General features: G+C 41.5%; 3 protein-coding genes across 4 annotated transcripts; 2 read left to right on the forward strand and 1 right to left on the reverse strand.

The window, feature by feature from the left end:
• Positions 1-450: 450 nt before the first annotated feature.
• On the reverse strand, positions 451-5,236 carry lamtor3 (late endosomal/lysosomal adaptor, MAPK and MTOR activator 3). The gene is made up of 7 exons (XM_061244807.1): positions 5,123-5,236; positions 4,869-4,909; positions 4,439-4,473; positions 4,148-4,206; positions 3,838-3,971; positions 2,164-2,227; positions 451-1,341 (listed from the first exon to the last, which is right to left on the reverse strand). Exons 2-7 carry the CDS (start codon positions 4,875-4,877, stop codon positions 1,268-1,270), a joined length of 375 nt encoding a protein of 124 aa, XP_061100791.1. The 5' UTR covers positions 4,878-4,909; positions 5,123-5,236; the 3' UTR covers positions 451-1,267.
• Positions 4,494-16,760, forward strand: rrh (retinal pigment epithelium-derived rhodopsin homolog). Of its 2 annotated transcripts, none has more exons than XM_061244802.1 (7): positions 4,494-4,554; positions 12,491-12,681; positions 13,589-13,688; positions 14,111-14,264; positions 14,536-14,704; positions 15,434-15,612; positions 16,044-16,760. In XM_061244802.1, exons 2-7 carry the CDS (start codon positions 12,529-12,531, stop codon positions 16,147-16,149), a joined length of 861 nt encoding a protein of 286 aa, XP_061100786.1. In that variant the 5' UTR covers positions 4,494-4,554; positions 12,491-12,528; the 3' UTR covers positions 16,150-16,760. The 2 variants fall into 2 exon arrangements, with proteins under 2 accessions (XP_061100786.1, XP_061100784.1); XM_061244800.1 differs by lacking the exon at positions 4,494-4,554 and adding an exon at positions 9,955-10,359.
• On the forward strand, positions 5,225-6,860 carry chmp2a (charged multivesicular body protein 2A). The gene has a single exon (XM_061244804.1). The coding sequence runs from the start codon at positions 5,386-5,388 to the stop codon at positions 6,046-6,048; it is 663 nt and encodes a 220-aa protein (XP_061100788.1). The 5' UTR covers positions 5,225-5,385; the 3' UTR covers positions 6,049-6,860.
• Positions 16,761-17,928: the final 1,168 nt, after the last annotated feature.

The following is a 17,928-nucleotide window of genomic DNA, read 5'->3' on the forward strand; positions in this document are numbered from 1 at the left end:
TGTGTGTGTGTGCCCTGCGATGGACTGGTGACCTGTCCAGGGTGTATTCCTGCCTTTTGCCCAATGTATGCTGGGATAGGCTCCAGCCCCCCTGCGACCCTGTTCAGGATAAGCGGGTTAGGATAATGAATGAATGAATGAATATAGTTTCTGTGGAAGCACTTATATACGAGGGGGGGATTTCTGCACTGAGTAAAACCTAGAACCCCTTCAAATACGAAACATGGAATAAAGTCCAAATCTCCCTTACTCAGTTAGCCAGCTTCCTGAAATACTGGTATACAGAACACATCTTGTCAGAAGACCCCAAAAATACTGTTAGAAACTGAAATAATATCTAACATACATCAGTCACAATTAAATGCCTATGTTAGTATCAAAATGGACATGAAAATGAAACTAAAGTACAAGACCTTTGGAATTCATACATCTTTGGAAAAAAAAATGGCATTATTTTCTTTTTCTTCTTTATTTTGATTTCAGCAATACAATAGATAATACAACACAAATATCCTATAATCTCTTATTAAGCAATATATCACGGCTGTTACAATACAAAAGCAAGACCAGTGCTGACACCATCCTGATTTACTGGAGTCTGGATGAAGGAGTGAAACCATTGCACAGATATTCTATAACAGACCAGATATTCAGCTGCAATGCAGTCCCATCCCTGCACCTCCTCAACTTTGACCTCTGGGTTGCTGTGGAAGTGTGGCATCTTTGGCCACGCCCATTCATTAATATTGATGAGCTAACAAATCAGAACACTCCACATCAGCGTTGGCAGACAGATCTTTTCACATTAAACACGAGGAGCTGGGTATGAGCTACGGTTGACCACCATCACTTAGGCCAGGTGTGTGGGTGTCCTGCCACGGATTCAGAAAGATTGTGGGAATGGGCACAACTTGGAGAACAGGTTTAAATGAGAAAGCAGCTTCGATTACAGCTGCACTTGTTCCTTTGTAAAAAGTAAAATGAGGAAAAGAAAAAACAAATCACCACTAGATGCGTTTTATTTAACCCACCCATCAGCAAAGGTAATGCGTGTGAGTGTGTGCGAGAGTGAGTATATGCGTGTGCATGAGTGCATGTGTGCAAGAGTGAGTGTGTGTGTGTGTGTGTGTGTGTGTGTGTGTGTGTGGTTGAGAGAACTGACTGCTGAGGAGCTGATTGCAGTTATACTCAGAAACTGAGAACAAAAATTGGTACAATCCCAGAATTCCAAGGGGTTAGCGATCTCAGAATCCCCAGCGGTCTCCTCCTACGACACCTCCACCACCTGCCTCAACTCCTCGATCAATGGCACCAACTCCTTCTCCAGACTGATGATCAAACCTGTGGATACAAGGACATAGAGACACCCGAGTGATCCGTTAAAAGGAGGACAAGGACAACAAAGACCTTGTCACATCCGCTAACCTAGCAGTGACCTTAGCATGTCACATTCGCTATGCTAGCTAGGACCTTAGCATGTCACATTCGTTATGCTAGCAGGGACCTTAGCATGTCACCACCTTCTCTATGCTAGCAGGGACCTTAGCATGTCACTCCCACTGCGCTAGGATGGACCTTAGCATGTCACGTCTGCTATGCTAGCAGGGACCTTAGCATGTCACTATAGCATGTCTGCTACATCAGTCTCTTGGTATAGAACTTAATCACACAAATATCTGGTAGTTGTAATGTGAATTTCCCTTCACACTAGCAGGAATCTTAGCCTGTTTCATCTGTTGCATGAAACCTTGTCACGTGTGCAACCCTGACAGACTTTAGTCTGTAGCATTAATTACAGAGAGATGAAAGTGCTATTTATCGATTTCATTTTGGCTATATGCTCCAAACACTCTCCCAAATCCAACCACAGAGGATCAACCAGAAATCCAAATGTTTTTTAGCAGTGCGTCCCAATGTGTGGTTTGGCCTGACCGGGTTTTAAGTGGAAAAGTCCATAATGAGACACACATATAATTTCTGCTTTGTAATTGCTGAAGAGTGCTTAGAAGGCCTTTACATTTCTTCTGCAGAAATAAAAGCAGTCTTGAGAAAGCCATTGTCTCATATTCTACATTATTATTTTTTTATCTTGTTTTTTTTTAAATCATGTTTCACCATTTTTATTATTTAGTTTTGTTTGTTTGTTTGTTTGTTTGTTTTTACCTGTGTTGGCACTACTGCTCGCAATGAAGCTGATCACCAATGGCAACCGGTTAAACTGCACAATCTGAAAACACAACAAGCAAACAAGGAGTCAGTAAGGCCACCTGCTATACCAACACATGCAGGACACACAATATTCACTTAGGTTCAGTAATACAACAATTCATTTGACTGTGCATTTAAAAGGGATGTGCCATCTAAATTATTCCTATGACGGAAACCATTCAGGAACATCTGGGGGCTGACACCTGCTAGGTAATTTCAAGGTCAGTCCTGATATGAAGGGTATTAAGCATTGGGGTATCTCTACCCGATATACATACAGTAACTGAGCACTTTATTCACTGTACACCTACTTATTCATACAATTATCTAATCAGCCAATCGTGTGGCAGCAGTGTAGCATATAAAGGCATGCAGATACAGGTCAGGAGCTACAGTTAATGTTCACATCAACCATAAGAATGGGGGAAAAAATGTGATCTCAGTGATTACAACTGTGGCTTGATTGTTGGTGCCAGACAGGCTGGTATTTCTGTAACTGCATAACAGTAACAGTAACAGTAAATTCAGAATGGTTCAAAAAACAAAAAACGGAAGTTCTGCGGACGGAAAGGCCTTGTTCATGAGAGGCCAATGGAGAATAGCCAGATTGGTTTGAGCTACAGTACAGTACAGGCTACAGTAACTCACATAACCACTCTGTACAAGTGTGGTGAGCAGAAAAGCATCTCAGATGCACAACACGTCGAACCTTGAGGTGGACGGGCTACAACAGCAGAAGACCATGTCGAGTTCCACATCGGTCAGCCCAGAACAGAAAGCTGAGACTTTAGTGGGCACACTAACCAAAACTGGACAGTTGAAGACTGGAATAAAACCTAGCCTGGTCTGATGAATCTCGATTTCTGCAGAGGCATACAGATGGTAGGGTCAGAATATGGACCCCCAACCTGCCTTGTGTCAACAGTCCAGGCTGATGGTGGTGGTGTAACATTGTGGGGAATGTTTTCTTGGCACACTTTGGGCCTGTTAATACCAATCAATTATCTCTTGAATGCCACAACCTATTTGATTGTTTGCTGACCATGTGCATCCCTTCATGGCCACGATATACCCATCTTCTCATGGCTACTTCCACCATAGTAATGCACCATGTCACAAAACAAAAGTCGTCTCAAACTGGTTTAAAGAACATGACAAGGAGTTAATTGTTCCTCAGTGGCCTTCCCAGTCACCGGATCTGAATCCAATGGAACACCTTTGCAATGTGGTAGAACGGGAGAACAAAGTTACTTGATGCAATCTTGTCAACATGGAACAGAATCTCAAAAGGAATGTTTTCAACATATTGTGGAATCCATGGCATGAAGATTTGGAGGAAAGAGAGGTCCTACCCAGTAGTATAGTGTTGCTAATAAAGTACTTAGTGTGTATATATCTTTACCTAAACCGTACATTAAAAAGTGTGTAAATGTGAAAAATTCCACAGAACTGAAACGACGACGCCTACAGGTGGCTTTCGTGATGACTGGAACTCAGTAAGTGTCAGAATTGGGCCAAATCCTTGCAGTATAAACTTGGCACTGCGATACTTAAGGCACATGTTACGAAGTTAAAGCATGCACAAGCGACACACATAGAATAAAGGGCACGGGTCTGTGTGTACAGTACCTGGTACGTGTTGTAGTAGCAGATGATGCTCTTGTTCTTGGACAGACCCAGTTTACTGCCCTGGTCAGTGGCCAGAGCGAAGGTCGACAGGAACCCCGGACGAAGCGCATATTCTGGCGCGTTGTCATTGGCAACTAGAATGGTGGGGGTGACAACAATCTATTAACTGCCCCACTCCTTCTGACAAGGTCGAAATCGGCCCATACATCCAACGCCAAATACAAATGCATTAACACAAAAGGCCAGACAAAAACATTGAACTGTCCATAGCGCATTATCACTAAATTGTCTTGGATGATCAATACAATACCTTTAATTACAGGAACTCCATCTCTGTCCGTCACAACGATTGCGTGGAGGCCTTCGACACTGAAATAGATTAGTGGGGTGGGTAAAACTCATCAATGTCATCAATCATTACAGTACGAGAGTAAATTAACAGGATTTATCAATGCATTCTAGCTTAGTCTGTGGCTAAACTTCTGACACCGCATCGCTGTACTTTACATCAAGGGTTGTTTTAATATCTATACCTTTCATATTTTCTCTTTCTGAGAATCCGTCACTCTGGCTACAGCCACAGAGTAATCGCATTACTAACCTTGGTAGCTGTTTATAGAGATACCGCTTCAGGTCCTGCAAGAAAGATAAATGTACTGAGACTTGTTTGGGTCATCCATTCTAACGGACCTCTTCAATAATCGTCAGCATTTACAGGTACATGTACACTTTGTCCTGGAGCTGGAAATGGTGTTCATAACAAACATATTGTACTTACTGATAGACAATCATTTCGAGATACTGTATCGTTAATGTTGGTTTGGTTGGAGTTCTTGACATTCATTTCATTCCCAAATAAGGTTTAAACGTCGGTATTAGCCAACTTAGTTTTAGCTGTACGCATATTTTATTCCAGCAAGCAATTATTGCACGGCTACGTTAGCACACATCGGCTAACTGAAGTGTTTGACAGCTAACGTTATGACATTTCAAATCTTGCATAGTATCAACAGCAAACACTTGCTACTTACATCGGCCATATCTGCAAATGCTTGAATTAAAGTGGAAAAACCTAGAAAGAGAAACAAAAGCGGTAAATGATCGCATGTTTAGCTTCTTTAACTTAGATAGCTGCCTCACGTACTCTGATCGCCCTGAATTCTTTTTCCAGAACGTTAGTTAGAAGCAATTATATTTTGACTAACGTTAATAATTCGCACACACAATTGTATAACTTCAAGGAAATTAATAATGTTAAAACCGAAGTTAGTGGACCATTTATTACCTTTCACGTCTGAAAGAATTCTCCAAAACAATATCGTCGTTCAAATCGCCATAGGAGTCACATGACTTTTTCACATGAGAGGAGGAAGTATTTAACTGTTACACCCAGCGTGAATACACTTCCGCTATTAAACAACGAAGAAACGTCAACAGGAGCTCCTGTTACAGAAAAGGAAGTAAAAGAATCACATGAAAACTGACCGAATTTCAACAAGGACATAAAGACGTTGTTTTCTCCCGAGGCAGTCATCTGTCAATTCTGAAATGGATTTTCTATTTGGAAAGCGAAAGACCCCAGAGGAACTGCTGAAGCAGAACCAGAGGGCTCTGACTCGGGCTATGAGAGATCTGGACAGAGAGAGGCAGAAGCTGGAACAACAGGAGAAGAAAATCATCGCGGACATAAAGAAAATGGCTAAACAGGGACAGATGGATGCAGTGAAGATAATGGCCAAGGATCTTGTTCGCACCAGGCGTTACGTCAAGAAGTTCATCATGATGAGGGCGAACATTCAGGCCGTCAGTCTGAAAATTCAGACTCTCAAGTCCAACAACAGTATGGCGCAAGCGATGAAGGGCGTGACCAAAGCTATGGCAACCATGAACCGACAGCTGAAGCTTCCGCAGATTCAGAAAATCATGATGGAATTTGAGCGACAGAGCGAAATCATGGAGATGAAAGAGGAGATGATGAACGACGCGATCGATGACGCCATGGGAGACGAAGACGACGAGGAAGAAACCGACGCAGTTGTCTCGCAGGTATTGGATGAACTCGGTTTGAATCTGTCCGATGAACTATCAGGCCTACCTTCTACTGGGGGTAGTCTCTCCGTTGCTGCTGGAAAGAAGGCCGAACCACAAGCAGCGATGGCAGACGCAGATGCTGACCTGGAAGCGAGACTTAATAACCTCAGAAGGGACTGAGAAAGATTGAAGTGTGGGCAGGTATTACTGGTTTTACGAGGGCTGTTTCCAGTGTACGAAAGGAAATTTGTTGGGGAAGTATCTATACTGGCATATATTCCAGTATACAGCTTTAATAAAGAAACCGTAATTATATTGTTCAAACAACTAAGGGTATTTTCAATGAAGTTCTTACGTTCTGTTCTTTGTGTTGAAAAACTGACAATTTAAAGCCTTTTGTGACCTTATCTGAATGGTATTCCTCCATAAATTCTCCAGAACACCAAAACATTTTAGATTGTGATTAAAAAATAATAATAATCATTTTATGCAATTGTATAAATTACATTTGATTAAAATTTGGTTCTGTCTGAAAACACTTTTTGCTTCAAGATGTAAAGCTTAAAAGTATTCAGATCCTGTAACACAACCTTGTTTTGTATGAGGGCAATGAGCATTGTAATGTCCTCAAAAAACATTTACAAAGGTGTGGGGAAACAAGTTTAAATATTAAGACTTCAGAAAAAATGTAAGTAAATGTATGGAGAAACAACAGCGATTACTTTTCAATATTAAAAACAATCTGTAGATTTTGTGAACGATTTCAGACTCGGAAATGATCAGTTTAGAGAAAGGCTATATGCATATTTATGGTACACTAAGGTGTTAGCTAGGTGTATGCCCAATGGGATATTCTCATCATTCATGATTTTTCCCAAATTGTTTAATAGTGATGGGAGGGCATTATCTTTTCTGGGTTTATATCAAAACATCTTTACTGTTTTGGCTTTGTTCTTTGCTCAATAAACTTTTTCATGCATTAAACAAAAAAATGGGAGATTATTTTTGGATCAGGAATATATATACTTTTATTTATTTATTTCCTTTCAAAATAGTACTAGTCAGCAATTTTGAATTTTTTAAAATTTGTTTTATGTGCCTCCTTGGCATTTTAAACAAATGTTTTATATTGTATTCAAGACCTTGGAAAATTTGGTACTTTCATTTGGTATTTTAAATGCCTCTATTGTACATAAGTCTCATCCATCATCCGACTAATAAGAAATTATTATAATAGACTCATTTCCATATACAAAGTAAAGAATACCAAATACCTACAATTATATAGGAAACATCTCTAATTTTGTAGTGTAAGTTGCCCATCTTAATATTATAAAAGTATTTGTAAAAGTATGTTTGTGTGTGTATGTGCTTATGTATTAGTGTATGAGCGTATGTGTGTGTGTGCGTGTATGTGCTTATGCATTAGTATATGAGCGTGTGTGCGTGTGTATGTGCTTATGCATTAGTGTATGAGCGTATGTGTGTGTGTGCGTGTATGTGCTTATGCATTAGTATATGAGCGTGTGTGCGTGTGTATGTGCTTATGCATTAGTGTATGAGCGTATGTGTGTGTGTGCGTGTATGTGCTTATGCATTAGTGTATGAGCGTGTGTATGTGCTTATGCATTAGTGTATGGGGCTCCTGGGTAGCTCACTCTGTAAAAGCACCTCTTGCAGCATGAGTGAGCACCACAGTCTTGGAACAATTCTGACCCGGACCAAGTCTGACTTGGACTAGTGCCGACTATGGCCTGCAGCGCCACAGGAGCAGCACATAGGTGGCTCGATGGCCACTGTAGTATGGTGAAATGTTAATTGCTGGCCGTCAGGGCGCCCGTGGGTAGCTCTCTCTGCACATGTATGCGAGTGGGTCTCCTCTACCCCTGCTCAGCACGTCCACCGCTTGCAGGCTGTAAAAGAAGTGGCTGTCACGTGTTAGTTTCAGAGGAGAACAACAGAAAAAATACAACTGTATTGAAACAATTTTTGGGTGTGACTAAAACTGTGAAACTGGTCACTATCCACTGTACAACAGCCTGCACTATAAATATCTAAGATTGCATAACCCAATGACAGAATTACCCCTCCCCTGGTTAGCCTCTGTTCCTTAGCAACAGAATGAGCCCTCAACTTTGCCCTGTAACGTGTACATCTCTCTTCACTAGATAGAAGCATCTATAAAATAATAGAAAATGTAAAAAAAAATCAATTCTATAAAAGATTATTTTATCATTTAGAACTTTGTATTAAATATATTCAGTAAAACAGATGATATCTTGGCGAGTTAATATTGTGTTTCTGAAGAACACCAGTATGTTGCAAATTGACAAATTTGCTCCATCATCATTTCTGCTTGTCCACCAATATAAAGTGTTCACTTGTACCTTAACTTTTAGACATTTATTTTCATGTTTATAATACATTTTTAAAATATAAATTCGGTTTAGAACCACTTTGGACATTGTCCTGAATGATGGGCATAATTACTCACATTCAACTGGTAGTGACCTACAAGGATCCATTGTCAGATGACCATCATCATGTAATATGACTTAACATGGCCAGGGAGCTGTTTGCTGAAGGACATTTTATGAAATCCATGTTTGTGGACAAAATCTGCTTGATCTTTATGTAATATATTTTAAAAATCTTGATCATTCTTCAATATCTTATTCCAAACATTTCTTAAATTATGCCAGGGGTGTTCATTTCTTTTTTATGATGATTTTGTACATTTTAGAATGTTTTTTATTGTTTGATTTAGTGCGGACAGAGTTACTAAATGAGATTTTATCAATTCAACACTCAGCCAAAAGTATAATTGTTTAACATGACCAATTATGTTACACTGAGCTATTGAGGAGCCTATGCATATAAGGCTTCATTTAATGGATTTGATGGATTATATTAAAGGGTGCTTATTTTTCAATTATTGCCCTGCTGTAAAATCCTGCAATGACCAAATTAAAATGACCGATTTTAGCTGGTTTTTTTTCAGCAGGTCATGCATAAAAATGTAAAACAATGATTTCACATCGAATTAACGATTATTTGAGGGATGCCAATAAGTAAATGTTTATTTCACTCTTAACACCATTCTTAGCTTTAGGTCTTTAGTTCTGCTACAGCACTGCTATCATAAGTGGCACTCTATCAAAGGGTTAACACCCATGCATAGTGCATGCACTCGCCTCTGCCTGAACACTGCATTCATTCGATGTAAGGATTTGGAAAGATTAGGCTTGTTTACGCTTTGCTTCTTTCTCAGCGTTGCATGGTTGAGATTACGGTTTGCAATCTCTTTAAGGAATTCCTTAGGGCAGTAGAAAACATGCACACGTTCAGTGATGGATAGTGCACTGAAGGAACTGTGGGTGTCTTAACCAGCTGAGTTGTGTTTGACCTTGAACATGTGACCTTTGCTTTCTTTCATTATTAATTATCATCATCAACATCATCATCATCATTACAACTTATTTTTTATTTCTCACAATTATGTGTCGCTTTATTTATAGAGTTGTGTTCACTACAGTAGGATGGTTTTATTGCTATGCTTGCTTTTGTTTGGCTATGTAAGCTGTTTATTGCTGTACCTACGTAAGTGTAACACATTGTGTGTTCAGAGATGCTCTTTTGCATACCGCAAAGTGGTTATTTGCGTTACTGTTTGCTGTGACCAGTCTGGCCCTTCACCTCTGACCCTTCACATTATTGCTATTGTTATTATTATAGCGGCTCAACCTACACACTGTACAGGTTCCACAATTTTCTTGTTGTGTTCAAACCTCTTTCTTTAAAGGTTGTGGTTTGATGGTAGTTAACATTCTGCATGGTGATGCTGATGTCACTGGTGCAGCAGAAGACTTTTGTTTATGCTTCCTTGGAAAAAGACCAGAATTCACAGTCAGGGGGGACAATGGGGGAATGGTTGGGGGGGGGGGGGTGCCAGTCTGTTGTCCTGTCACCTCATTAGCGATGTACAAAAGAAAGAAAGAGAGAGGGAGAGAGATAGAGAGAAAGAAAGAACTGCTCTTTTTTTCTGTGAACTTCAGCTGGCTCCGGACTTGGAGGGGGGAAGTGGGATTTGAGCTCCTAAATGAAAAGATTCCATGTGACATGTAATCCTCAACTGTGATCCTTCCCACCACGGACTGCCTGAACAACAAGGGCTTCTCTCTGTTCAGGACATGGGGGGGAGGAAAATACCCAAAAATACTAATCCTCCCCTACCTCCCACACGGGCAGAATTTGTCGGAGTGAGAACCCCAGTCTCTCTGTCCAAAGCCAGGGCCCCTGTTCTGCATGGACCCTCCTCTCAGCCTGTACAAGTGGAACTAATCAACAGTGGTGGTCTCCGTTTCCTCTCTAACTCTTCCCTGCTTCGCGCAATGGAGACCATGGCGTTAAATTCGACGGGGGACGAAGAAACGCACTCCGCATTTACACAGACTGAACACAACATCGTAGCCGCCTACCTGATCACCGCAGGTGAGGTGTTGTAATCTCTCAGGAGCTTTAGGTTTCTCACAGTGTATAAAAGTAATGTAACCTGTGCAGAAACACCATCAGTACTTGCTTGTTGAAATGCAGAAATGGCTGTCTTAACAAGCGTTTTAGTCTTGTAATACGACTTAAGATCTTAAGTGATTTTTTCTTACCCTGTTGGAAATCTTGAAATTACTCTCACCTCATTGGCAATGTTTTTATCTTATTAAGAAAAAAAGTAGGCTAATAGAAATGAAGACAGTACTACAGATACTACAGTACTACTACAGATTGAATTGGAACAATTATGAACTCAAATATAATCACGTGAATACTCATTTTTAATTTCATTGTTGAAAGTTGAGAACTGTGTATGCGATTCATTTTTCACTTTTATTTGGGGGTACCTCTTTATGTGGTCTAAATATCTGAATAGTTTTGTAAAATTTTATCTTAACTATGAGCATTTTTATTGGGTTGCCTTGAATATAGATTAATGAATTGGCCTACATCATAAACATGTGCTTGTGTAAGCTTATTTGAAACACACTTCAGGAGAAGAGCATAAGAACTTGTTTTATTTTGTTCACATTTATGGCTGAGGAGAAGCTCTGCCCAACTGAGAACAAATATTGTCTTCTTCACAACAGGGAGCGATGTATGTTTGAAGTGCTTCTGCCTTGTATTGGGGGGCAAACAAAGGAAGAAAAAGAGAAAAAAGTTTTGAGCTCCAGTAGCCCGTAAAATCAACATTGTGAAAACACTTCATAAGAGATGGCCATAGTGCCGTATCCCTCCCCAGGCCTGGTCAGATAGAGCTGCAGGGTGTGTGTCTTTCATTCAAACCCTAAAACCACAACTGGTTTCTTGGGAGTGGATTGGTTGTGGATTTTATGGGCGAAACAAAGCCAGAAGGCACTGTTGGCTGTCCAGGACCAGGGTTGGTGACCCTGTTGTAATGAGCCCCTGATGTTCTTCATATAGGGTCTTTTGTCACTCCTGCTGTTCACAGTCAGGGTTCATTACTGCTTCAATTGGCCTCAGAAATATCCTTATAATCCATGAGCTTCATATGTCCAGACTTAAACAAGCTCAGACCAGAATGGATGTCCTTTTTATCATTATGGAGATTAACGAAGCAACAGAATTTAAATGTAACCCATTTCTTTTTTTTATTGTTAAATATTGGCTCCTTAAATCTTTTTTGCTCTCAAGATCAAGTGCTTATCTGCAAGCTTTGAGAGTGTGTCTTGGGCTTAAGTCACCCTTTTTCTCGAGCATCTACATGCACTAAACTTGATTATCATTAGCTGCACTGCTAAAGTGACATAGTGTCTCGGTTACAAGTTTCATTGCCTTTAAAATGGGGTTGATCGCTATGATGACCACAATTTCAGAAACATAAATATGTAATGGAATATTTCTGTCGAACTTCCTGGGTAATTTGTATCATAAGTTAGGCTTATATTAGCATCACCGTCTGAACTAGTGTCTCTGTGTCCACAGACACAATTGACTCAGATCTGGAATCTGCACAGCTGGTTATGAATCATTGAGGTTATGACGATGACTCTCATTTGAGATGAACATGGTCAAATCTGTAATACCGTGGCAGTGTGTGGGCTGTGTGTGTATAAACTGGGGCACCAAGCTCATGGACCACTCTAACCAGCCCTGAGGTCATGGGTTGCCGCAGCCCTGCTCTTCCTGGTTCATGCCCATGTTTCAACACAACCCAACTGCATACTCCACATCCATCCATGTAGACATTCTAGATTATCTGATAGTTTCAAACCTGAACTGTAACCATCTCAATTTATAGGCCAGCGGAGGATGGGCATCCCCCAATAGCCAGGTTCCTCTCAAGATTTACTATGTAAGTGTCTTTGGGACAGTATGCTGTGAAAAGCATTATACAAATAAAATTGAATTGAATAACAACCACAAAAGAAGTGACGGGTTAATGGCGTAACTGTCACATCCGTATGAGCAGAATGTATCTCCTATTCAGTGATCCTGTCTGAAGGTAGCTGTTAGGCCATGACTGATGCTAAAGAAATGGCCGTAGAACTGTGGGAGCAAATGCAGACTGCAATAATAAAACAATGGTTTGGCATCCCTGTGTTTGCCGCAGGGGTGATCAGCCTGTCCAGCAACATCGTGGTCCTGCTCATGTTCGTCAAGTTCAAGGAGCTCCGCACCGCCACCAACTTCATCATCATCAACCTGGCCTTCACCGACATCGGTGTTGCCGGCATCGGGTATCCCATGTCCGCCGCGTCCGACCTGCACGGCAGCTGGAAGTTTGGCTACGCCGGGTGTCAGGTAGTGACCAGCACCTTGGTAACCCGTAACTGCTAATCAGAGTCGGAAAGTCCAGGGGTCAGAAAGTAAAAGTCCTGCCATGAAATCCCTCCACCCATGAACTCAACCAGCAGATTTCACTCATTCTACCTCCTGGCTGTAGAATTGTGCTCATACAGGTGATTGGAACAAAATAGTGGGATTGGCTTTTACTTTCAGAACCTGGGTTTGCTGCCAATGTGGCTGGTGATGGGCGCCTGTGCAGAATCCATTGTTGTGTAGCTTGTGCTGGTAATTCAGAGAGCTTGGGAGGATTTGTATAAATGTTTGCCGGGAGTCCAGAAAACTCAGAGGCCGGACTGGGCGAGCCGCGAACACGTGAAGGTGATCAGGGTGTGCTGAATGAGATTGTGAAACAGAGGAAACGTGTGTAGAAATACAAACCAGTGTGTGGCTCTGGGTGAAGATTATAATCACAAAGACAACTTGGAACAAACACAATTTGAGTGTCAACACTGCTTCCCCCCAATCCAAATATTTTAATAACACTTACTTGTATAACAAAAAAATCTATCTTTTCTGGAGCGCATATTGAATCTTTGTATGCTTGATGCTGTTCCCTTTGGTTCCTAGTCTCAGCATGGTTGAGGTTTGCTGTTTAAATGGCTCTTGTTGGTCAATCCTGTTCAATTGACGTAATCTATGCTGAGAGCTGTGTACTTTGACCTGAACGGAATTTAAGAAGTATATTTGTGATGTTGTAATTCTATGCAAAACAGTCAATAAGAAATACTTTTTGGAACCTGCAACACATTTTTTTACAATGTCATTAAAGAGAACCATACATCAGCCATTATTGTGGACTATGTCATCACAGGAGTGTACAACCATAGTAACACTATGCTACTAATGACTCTTTTCCCATTAGATTTATGCAGCCCTGAACATCTTTTTTGGGATGGCGAGTATCGGACTGCTCACGGTAGTCGCCATTGACCGCTACTTTACCATCTGCAGACCAGACATCGGTACTTCCCTGTATTACTTCCCTGCCCTGCCTGTTATTTTCACAAACCCACAAATTGTGAAATTTTCCAAACCTGGTTTCTACACAAAAACTACTTACAAAACTCTCTGTGAATCAGATTTGATTTTAGACTTTTGTTCAAAATTGTTCAAAGAAATCACCTTGGTTAATCCTCATAATCTATTCATTTATTTTATTTTATTTATTTGAATTGATTTTCATAGAATTTTATAAATACTTGAATTGTGTTTTCTTTTAGGAAGAAGTGTAACACCCTCATTCCATATAAATTTGCAGTGACACTAAAATATAATTGCATTCTATAAATATGGTCATAAATGTCATTTCAGTGGTGGGATATTACCCTTGGGTGGTCAGTTGTGGTCTGGGTCGGTTCTGACCCGGTCTCTCCTCTCACTGCAGGACAGAAGATGACCACGCGGTCCTACACCACCATGATTCTGACCGCCTGGATCAACGCTGTGTTCTGGTCCTCCATGCCAGTGCTGGGCTGGGCCAGCTATGCGCCAGACCCTACCGGGGCTACATGCACCGTCAACTGGAGGAAGAATGACGCGTGTGTCTTTACATGACATCATTACACAGACAGATAGATAGACAGATAGATGGGGCAGCCTGTAGCATAGTGGCTAAGGAACATGCCTGGCACCCAGAAGGTTGGTGGCTCAAGCCCCAGTGTAGCCACGATAAGACCAGTGCAGCTGTTTGACCATTGAGCAAGGCCCTGGGGGATTGTCCCTTGCTTAGTCTAATCACCTGTAAGTCACTTTGGATAAAGGCATCAGCTAAATTAATATAACGTAATGGTAATGTGTCTGGTGTTTCAGGTCATTTGTGTCCTTCACCATGGCGGTGATCGCGGTGAACTTTGTGGTCCCCCTGGCCATTATGTTCTACTGCTACTACAACGTGTCGGTAACCATGAAGAGGTACAAGGCTAGCAACAGCCTGGACAGCAGCAACATCGACTGGTCAGACCAGATGGATGTCACCAAGGTAAGGCCAGAGAAAGCGACACTGCTGATGATGTCACAGAGCCGGGCTCCTGGTATCAGAGCTCGATATAGAGCAGATGCTCTCAGGCTTCTGGAGAAGGCCCAGAGCTGGGCTGTCATTGAAGAGCACTGGGCTGTCATTGAAGAGCTGATTAGCCCTTTGAAGAATGTTTTTTTATTTTTTTTAAGTCAGTGTTGTAGTACTCCATTGCTTCTGAAGGCCCTCTCAGTAATTTCCACAGAATGTTAGGTTTTGCTTTGATGCGGATGGCAACTGTTCAGTTCGATACTTAGGTACTGATTAGAAACAGAACATGCTAATCACATATTTGTCATCTCACACCATAAAAGGTGAATTCAATCACAGAAGTATAATCATATTTGTGTTTTTACTGCTGGTATAGAGCAGTCATTTCCCACACCAGCCCGTCCGGGGTCAGAGTGGAAACCCCCGGACACAGGAACTCTTCCACCCAATGACCCTGTTAAGGAGCAAACACAGTGTCCCACCCCTTATAGCATGTGTTAACCCTTTCCACTGGAAGGCAATTTCTGCCTCGTCCTATAAAAGTGTCAATATCTCAAAACCTATTTCCTGCACACACATGGCTGTAGACTTATATTAAAGAAGAGGCTTGTACCATATACATTTATTTAATTGTACCAGCTGGTTTATTGTTCTTTGTCTTTCTTTTATTTGTTCTTTTGCTTGTTGTTTGTTGGGTATTAGATGTCGGTCGTGATGATCTTGATGTTTCTCGTCGCCTGGTCGCCTTACTCCATCTTGTGCCTCTGGGCCTCCTTCGGCGACCCCAAAACCATCTCCGCCCCAATGGCCATCATCGCCCCCCTGTTCGCCAAGTCCTCCACCTTCTACAACCCCTGCATATATGTCATCGCCAACAAGAAGTAAGCCCTGCTCAAACACCATGTCACATGTTCTCAGACCTTTGCATGTATGTGACAGCCAATCGATGATCATCTCCTCCACCACATTATCAGTGCTAACATGCAGGAGATAGCCATAGACAGTAATTAGCTGTGCTGACATGCTGGAGATTGCCATAGACAGTAATTAGCTGTGCTAACATGCTGGAGATAGCCATAGACAGTAATTAGCAGTGCTAATGCTCTGGTGATTGCCAGAGACAGTAATTAGCAGTGCTAATGTTCTGGTGATTGCCAGAGACAGTAATTAGCAGTGCCAAGGTGCTGGTGATTGCCAGAGACAGTAATTAGCAATGCTAACGTGCTAGTGATTGCCAGAGACAGTAATTAGCAGTGCTAACGTGCTGGTGATTGCCAGAGACAGTAATACGTGCTGTTTTCCTGGGGCTTAGGTTCAGGAGGGCCATCTCTGGAATGCTACGCTGCCAGAGCAGGCAGGAAATCACCATCAACAACCAGGTTCCCATGACAACCTCCCAGGCTCCTCTTACACAATGAGGAACAGCACCCCCCTCTGTTGATGGAGAGAAGAGATGAGAAGAGATGAGAAGAGAGGTGAAGAGCAGGTGAAATGAGTGATATTCTGTGTGAACAGTCCTTCCATTCTGCCTCTGTTGAGTCATGTTATTGTATGATCCGTGATGACAGTTGTTTTATTCAGATGTAGTTTTCAATTCAATTGCTAATGTAATATATCTTTGGAATAGCATCTGAGTTCATTTCTTTTGACAACAGCTACATAGTCACACTAAAGACCAAAATCAGTGGAACTAAAATTTGCTTCATCCAGTGGAACAAACTTGTTTTATTCTTTTTCCATTGCCACATTATACAGCAATTCCTTTCCCTTATTTTATTTAAAAGACAAACTGCAAATGAACAACATAAAGGAAGCGCTATTCTTACACTTGGAGGTAAGACAAACAGATTGAGTTGGATTTCAATCTTGGCCCAGGTTCTGTCCCTGATCTGTAGGTGCAGAATGTGGGGACCTGTGTTTCTTGTTTCATGTTTGCTATATAAATCCTGTTGTTTTTGGTATGGTGCCTTCTGAAACTCTGCCGGTCAAAGATGAGAACACACACATACAATAAAAATGTAAATGTTAACCCTGTGTAAAAAAGGCAATTATTTTTTACTTCTCAAAATTTGGAATCCTTTTCTTGAATGTCCAGTAATAATGGTTGGTAGTTATTTGCTGTTAGGCATGACAGATTAATACACGAGTACCCTATAGCTTGTAAACAGACAGGCTTTCAGGACCACATTATTTCACCTGATACAAGACCCTGCGCTCATTTTCTTTAAAAAATGTATCTGCTGTTTTTATATCATATTTGTCGTTGTTTGGATTGTCCAATTTGTGCGAGTTCGTGTTCACCGTTGAAATCTTCTTTGCTAATCCCGGAGGGCGCAAACTTGTCACGCACTCTGCGCTAATAGCCTGTGGCGCTATGCCGCGACGCTGGTTCGGTTAGCTCCGCAGCCAAAGAGTTAAGCTCCCGCAGACATCGACATGTAGAGAAGGCAGATTCATCGGATGGAGTTACCGGCGTGTGAGGGGACAGACATCCTGTTGACCGAAATCCCTTCCGCTGCAGGCAGTATTCCCCTGCTATAAAGTGATTTCGGGTCGTTAGTTTTCTCCGAATAAATCACAACTCGTTCACGTTCATTATGTTTTGTGGTTGGACAATTTAAAAAAAAGGTTATGTGTGGCTACTTGTTAGTGACTGACTGCCGGACTGTTAACATTCTAAGCTAACAACCGACGTAGTACTTATATGAAGCCAATGTTTGGCTATTTCTGGAGGGGTTAAGAATGCGAATAGGCTATAGAATAGACCGTAAATCCGACACTGCTTGAAAGCAGGGTCAGTGCCAATCAGGCGCGGCTACCAGCCATACTCGACATAGTCGATATTCGATACGGACCGTGGCGGTATGTCATATATATATATTTTTTTATGTCTGAAATTGACTGGTTTGATGCAAATAAAGCGGAAGGGGTCTGTAGTTTATTTTACTCTTGCCTGCTTTGATGCCAAATCCTCCATTTATAAACTGCAGGCACAGGCAGACCCCACATTGTCCTGGGTGACTGACAGTGGCAAGTGGCCTGACATGTTTAAAGAGCTTAATGGTCCAAAAGCGCGGCCGTCACCAATGACAAAGAGAGATCCTTGTAATAGAAGAGTGGTGGTTTGGGCTTAACAGTGACAGGTACAAAGTCCAGTTCAACGCCTGCCGAAAATATGGAACATGATTTATGATTGT

Source organism: Conger conger, chromosome 6 (genome assembly GCF_963514075.1).
Source record: "Conger conger chromosome 6, fConCon1.1, whole genome shotgun sequence".
In the NCBI taxonomy this organism is placed as follows: Eukaryota; Metazoa; Chordata; class Actinopteri; order Anguilliformes; family Congridae; genus Conger; species Conger conger.

Bases quoted from the DNA above. Each gene is read 5' to 3' on its own strand.
- lamtor3 (XM_061244807.1), bottom strand. The intron at 4,207-4,438 runs GTTAGTAATGCG...AATCTATTTCAG, and splicing joins CTCTATAAACAGCTACCAAG to TGTCGAAGGCCTCCACGCAA. The intron at 3,972-4,147 runs GTATTGTATTGA...CCACCATTCTAG, and splicing joins TGGAGTTCCTGTAATTAAAG to TTGCCAATGACAACGCGCCA.
- chmp2a (XM_061244804.1), top strand. From the start codon at position 5,386: ATGGATTTTCTATTTGGAAAGCGAAAGACCCCAGAGGAACTGCTGAAG.
- rrh (XM_061244800.1), top strand. From the start codon at position 10,059: ATGGGGGGGAGGAAAATACCCAAAAATACTAATCCTCCCCTACCTCCC. The intron at 10,360-12,490 runs GTGAGGTGTTGT...TGTTTGCCGCAG, and splicing joins CGCCTACCTGATCACCGCAG to GGGTGATCAGCCTGTCCAGC. The intron at 14,265-14,535 runs GTGTGTCTTTAC...CTGGTGTTTCAG, and splicing joins AACTGGAGGAAGAATGACGC to GTCATTTGTGTCCTTCACCA.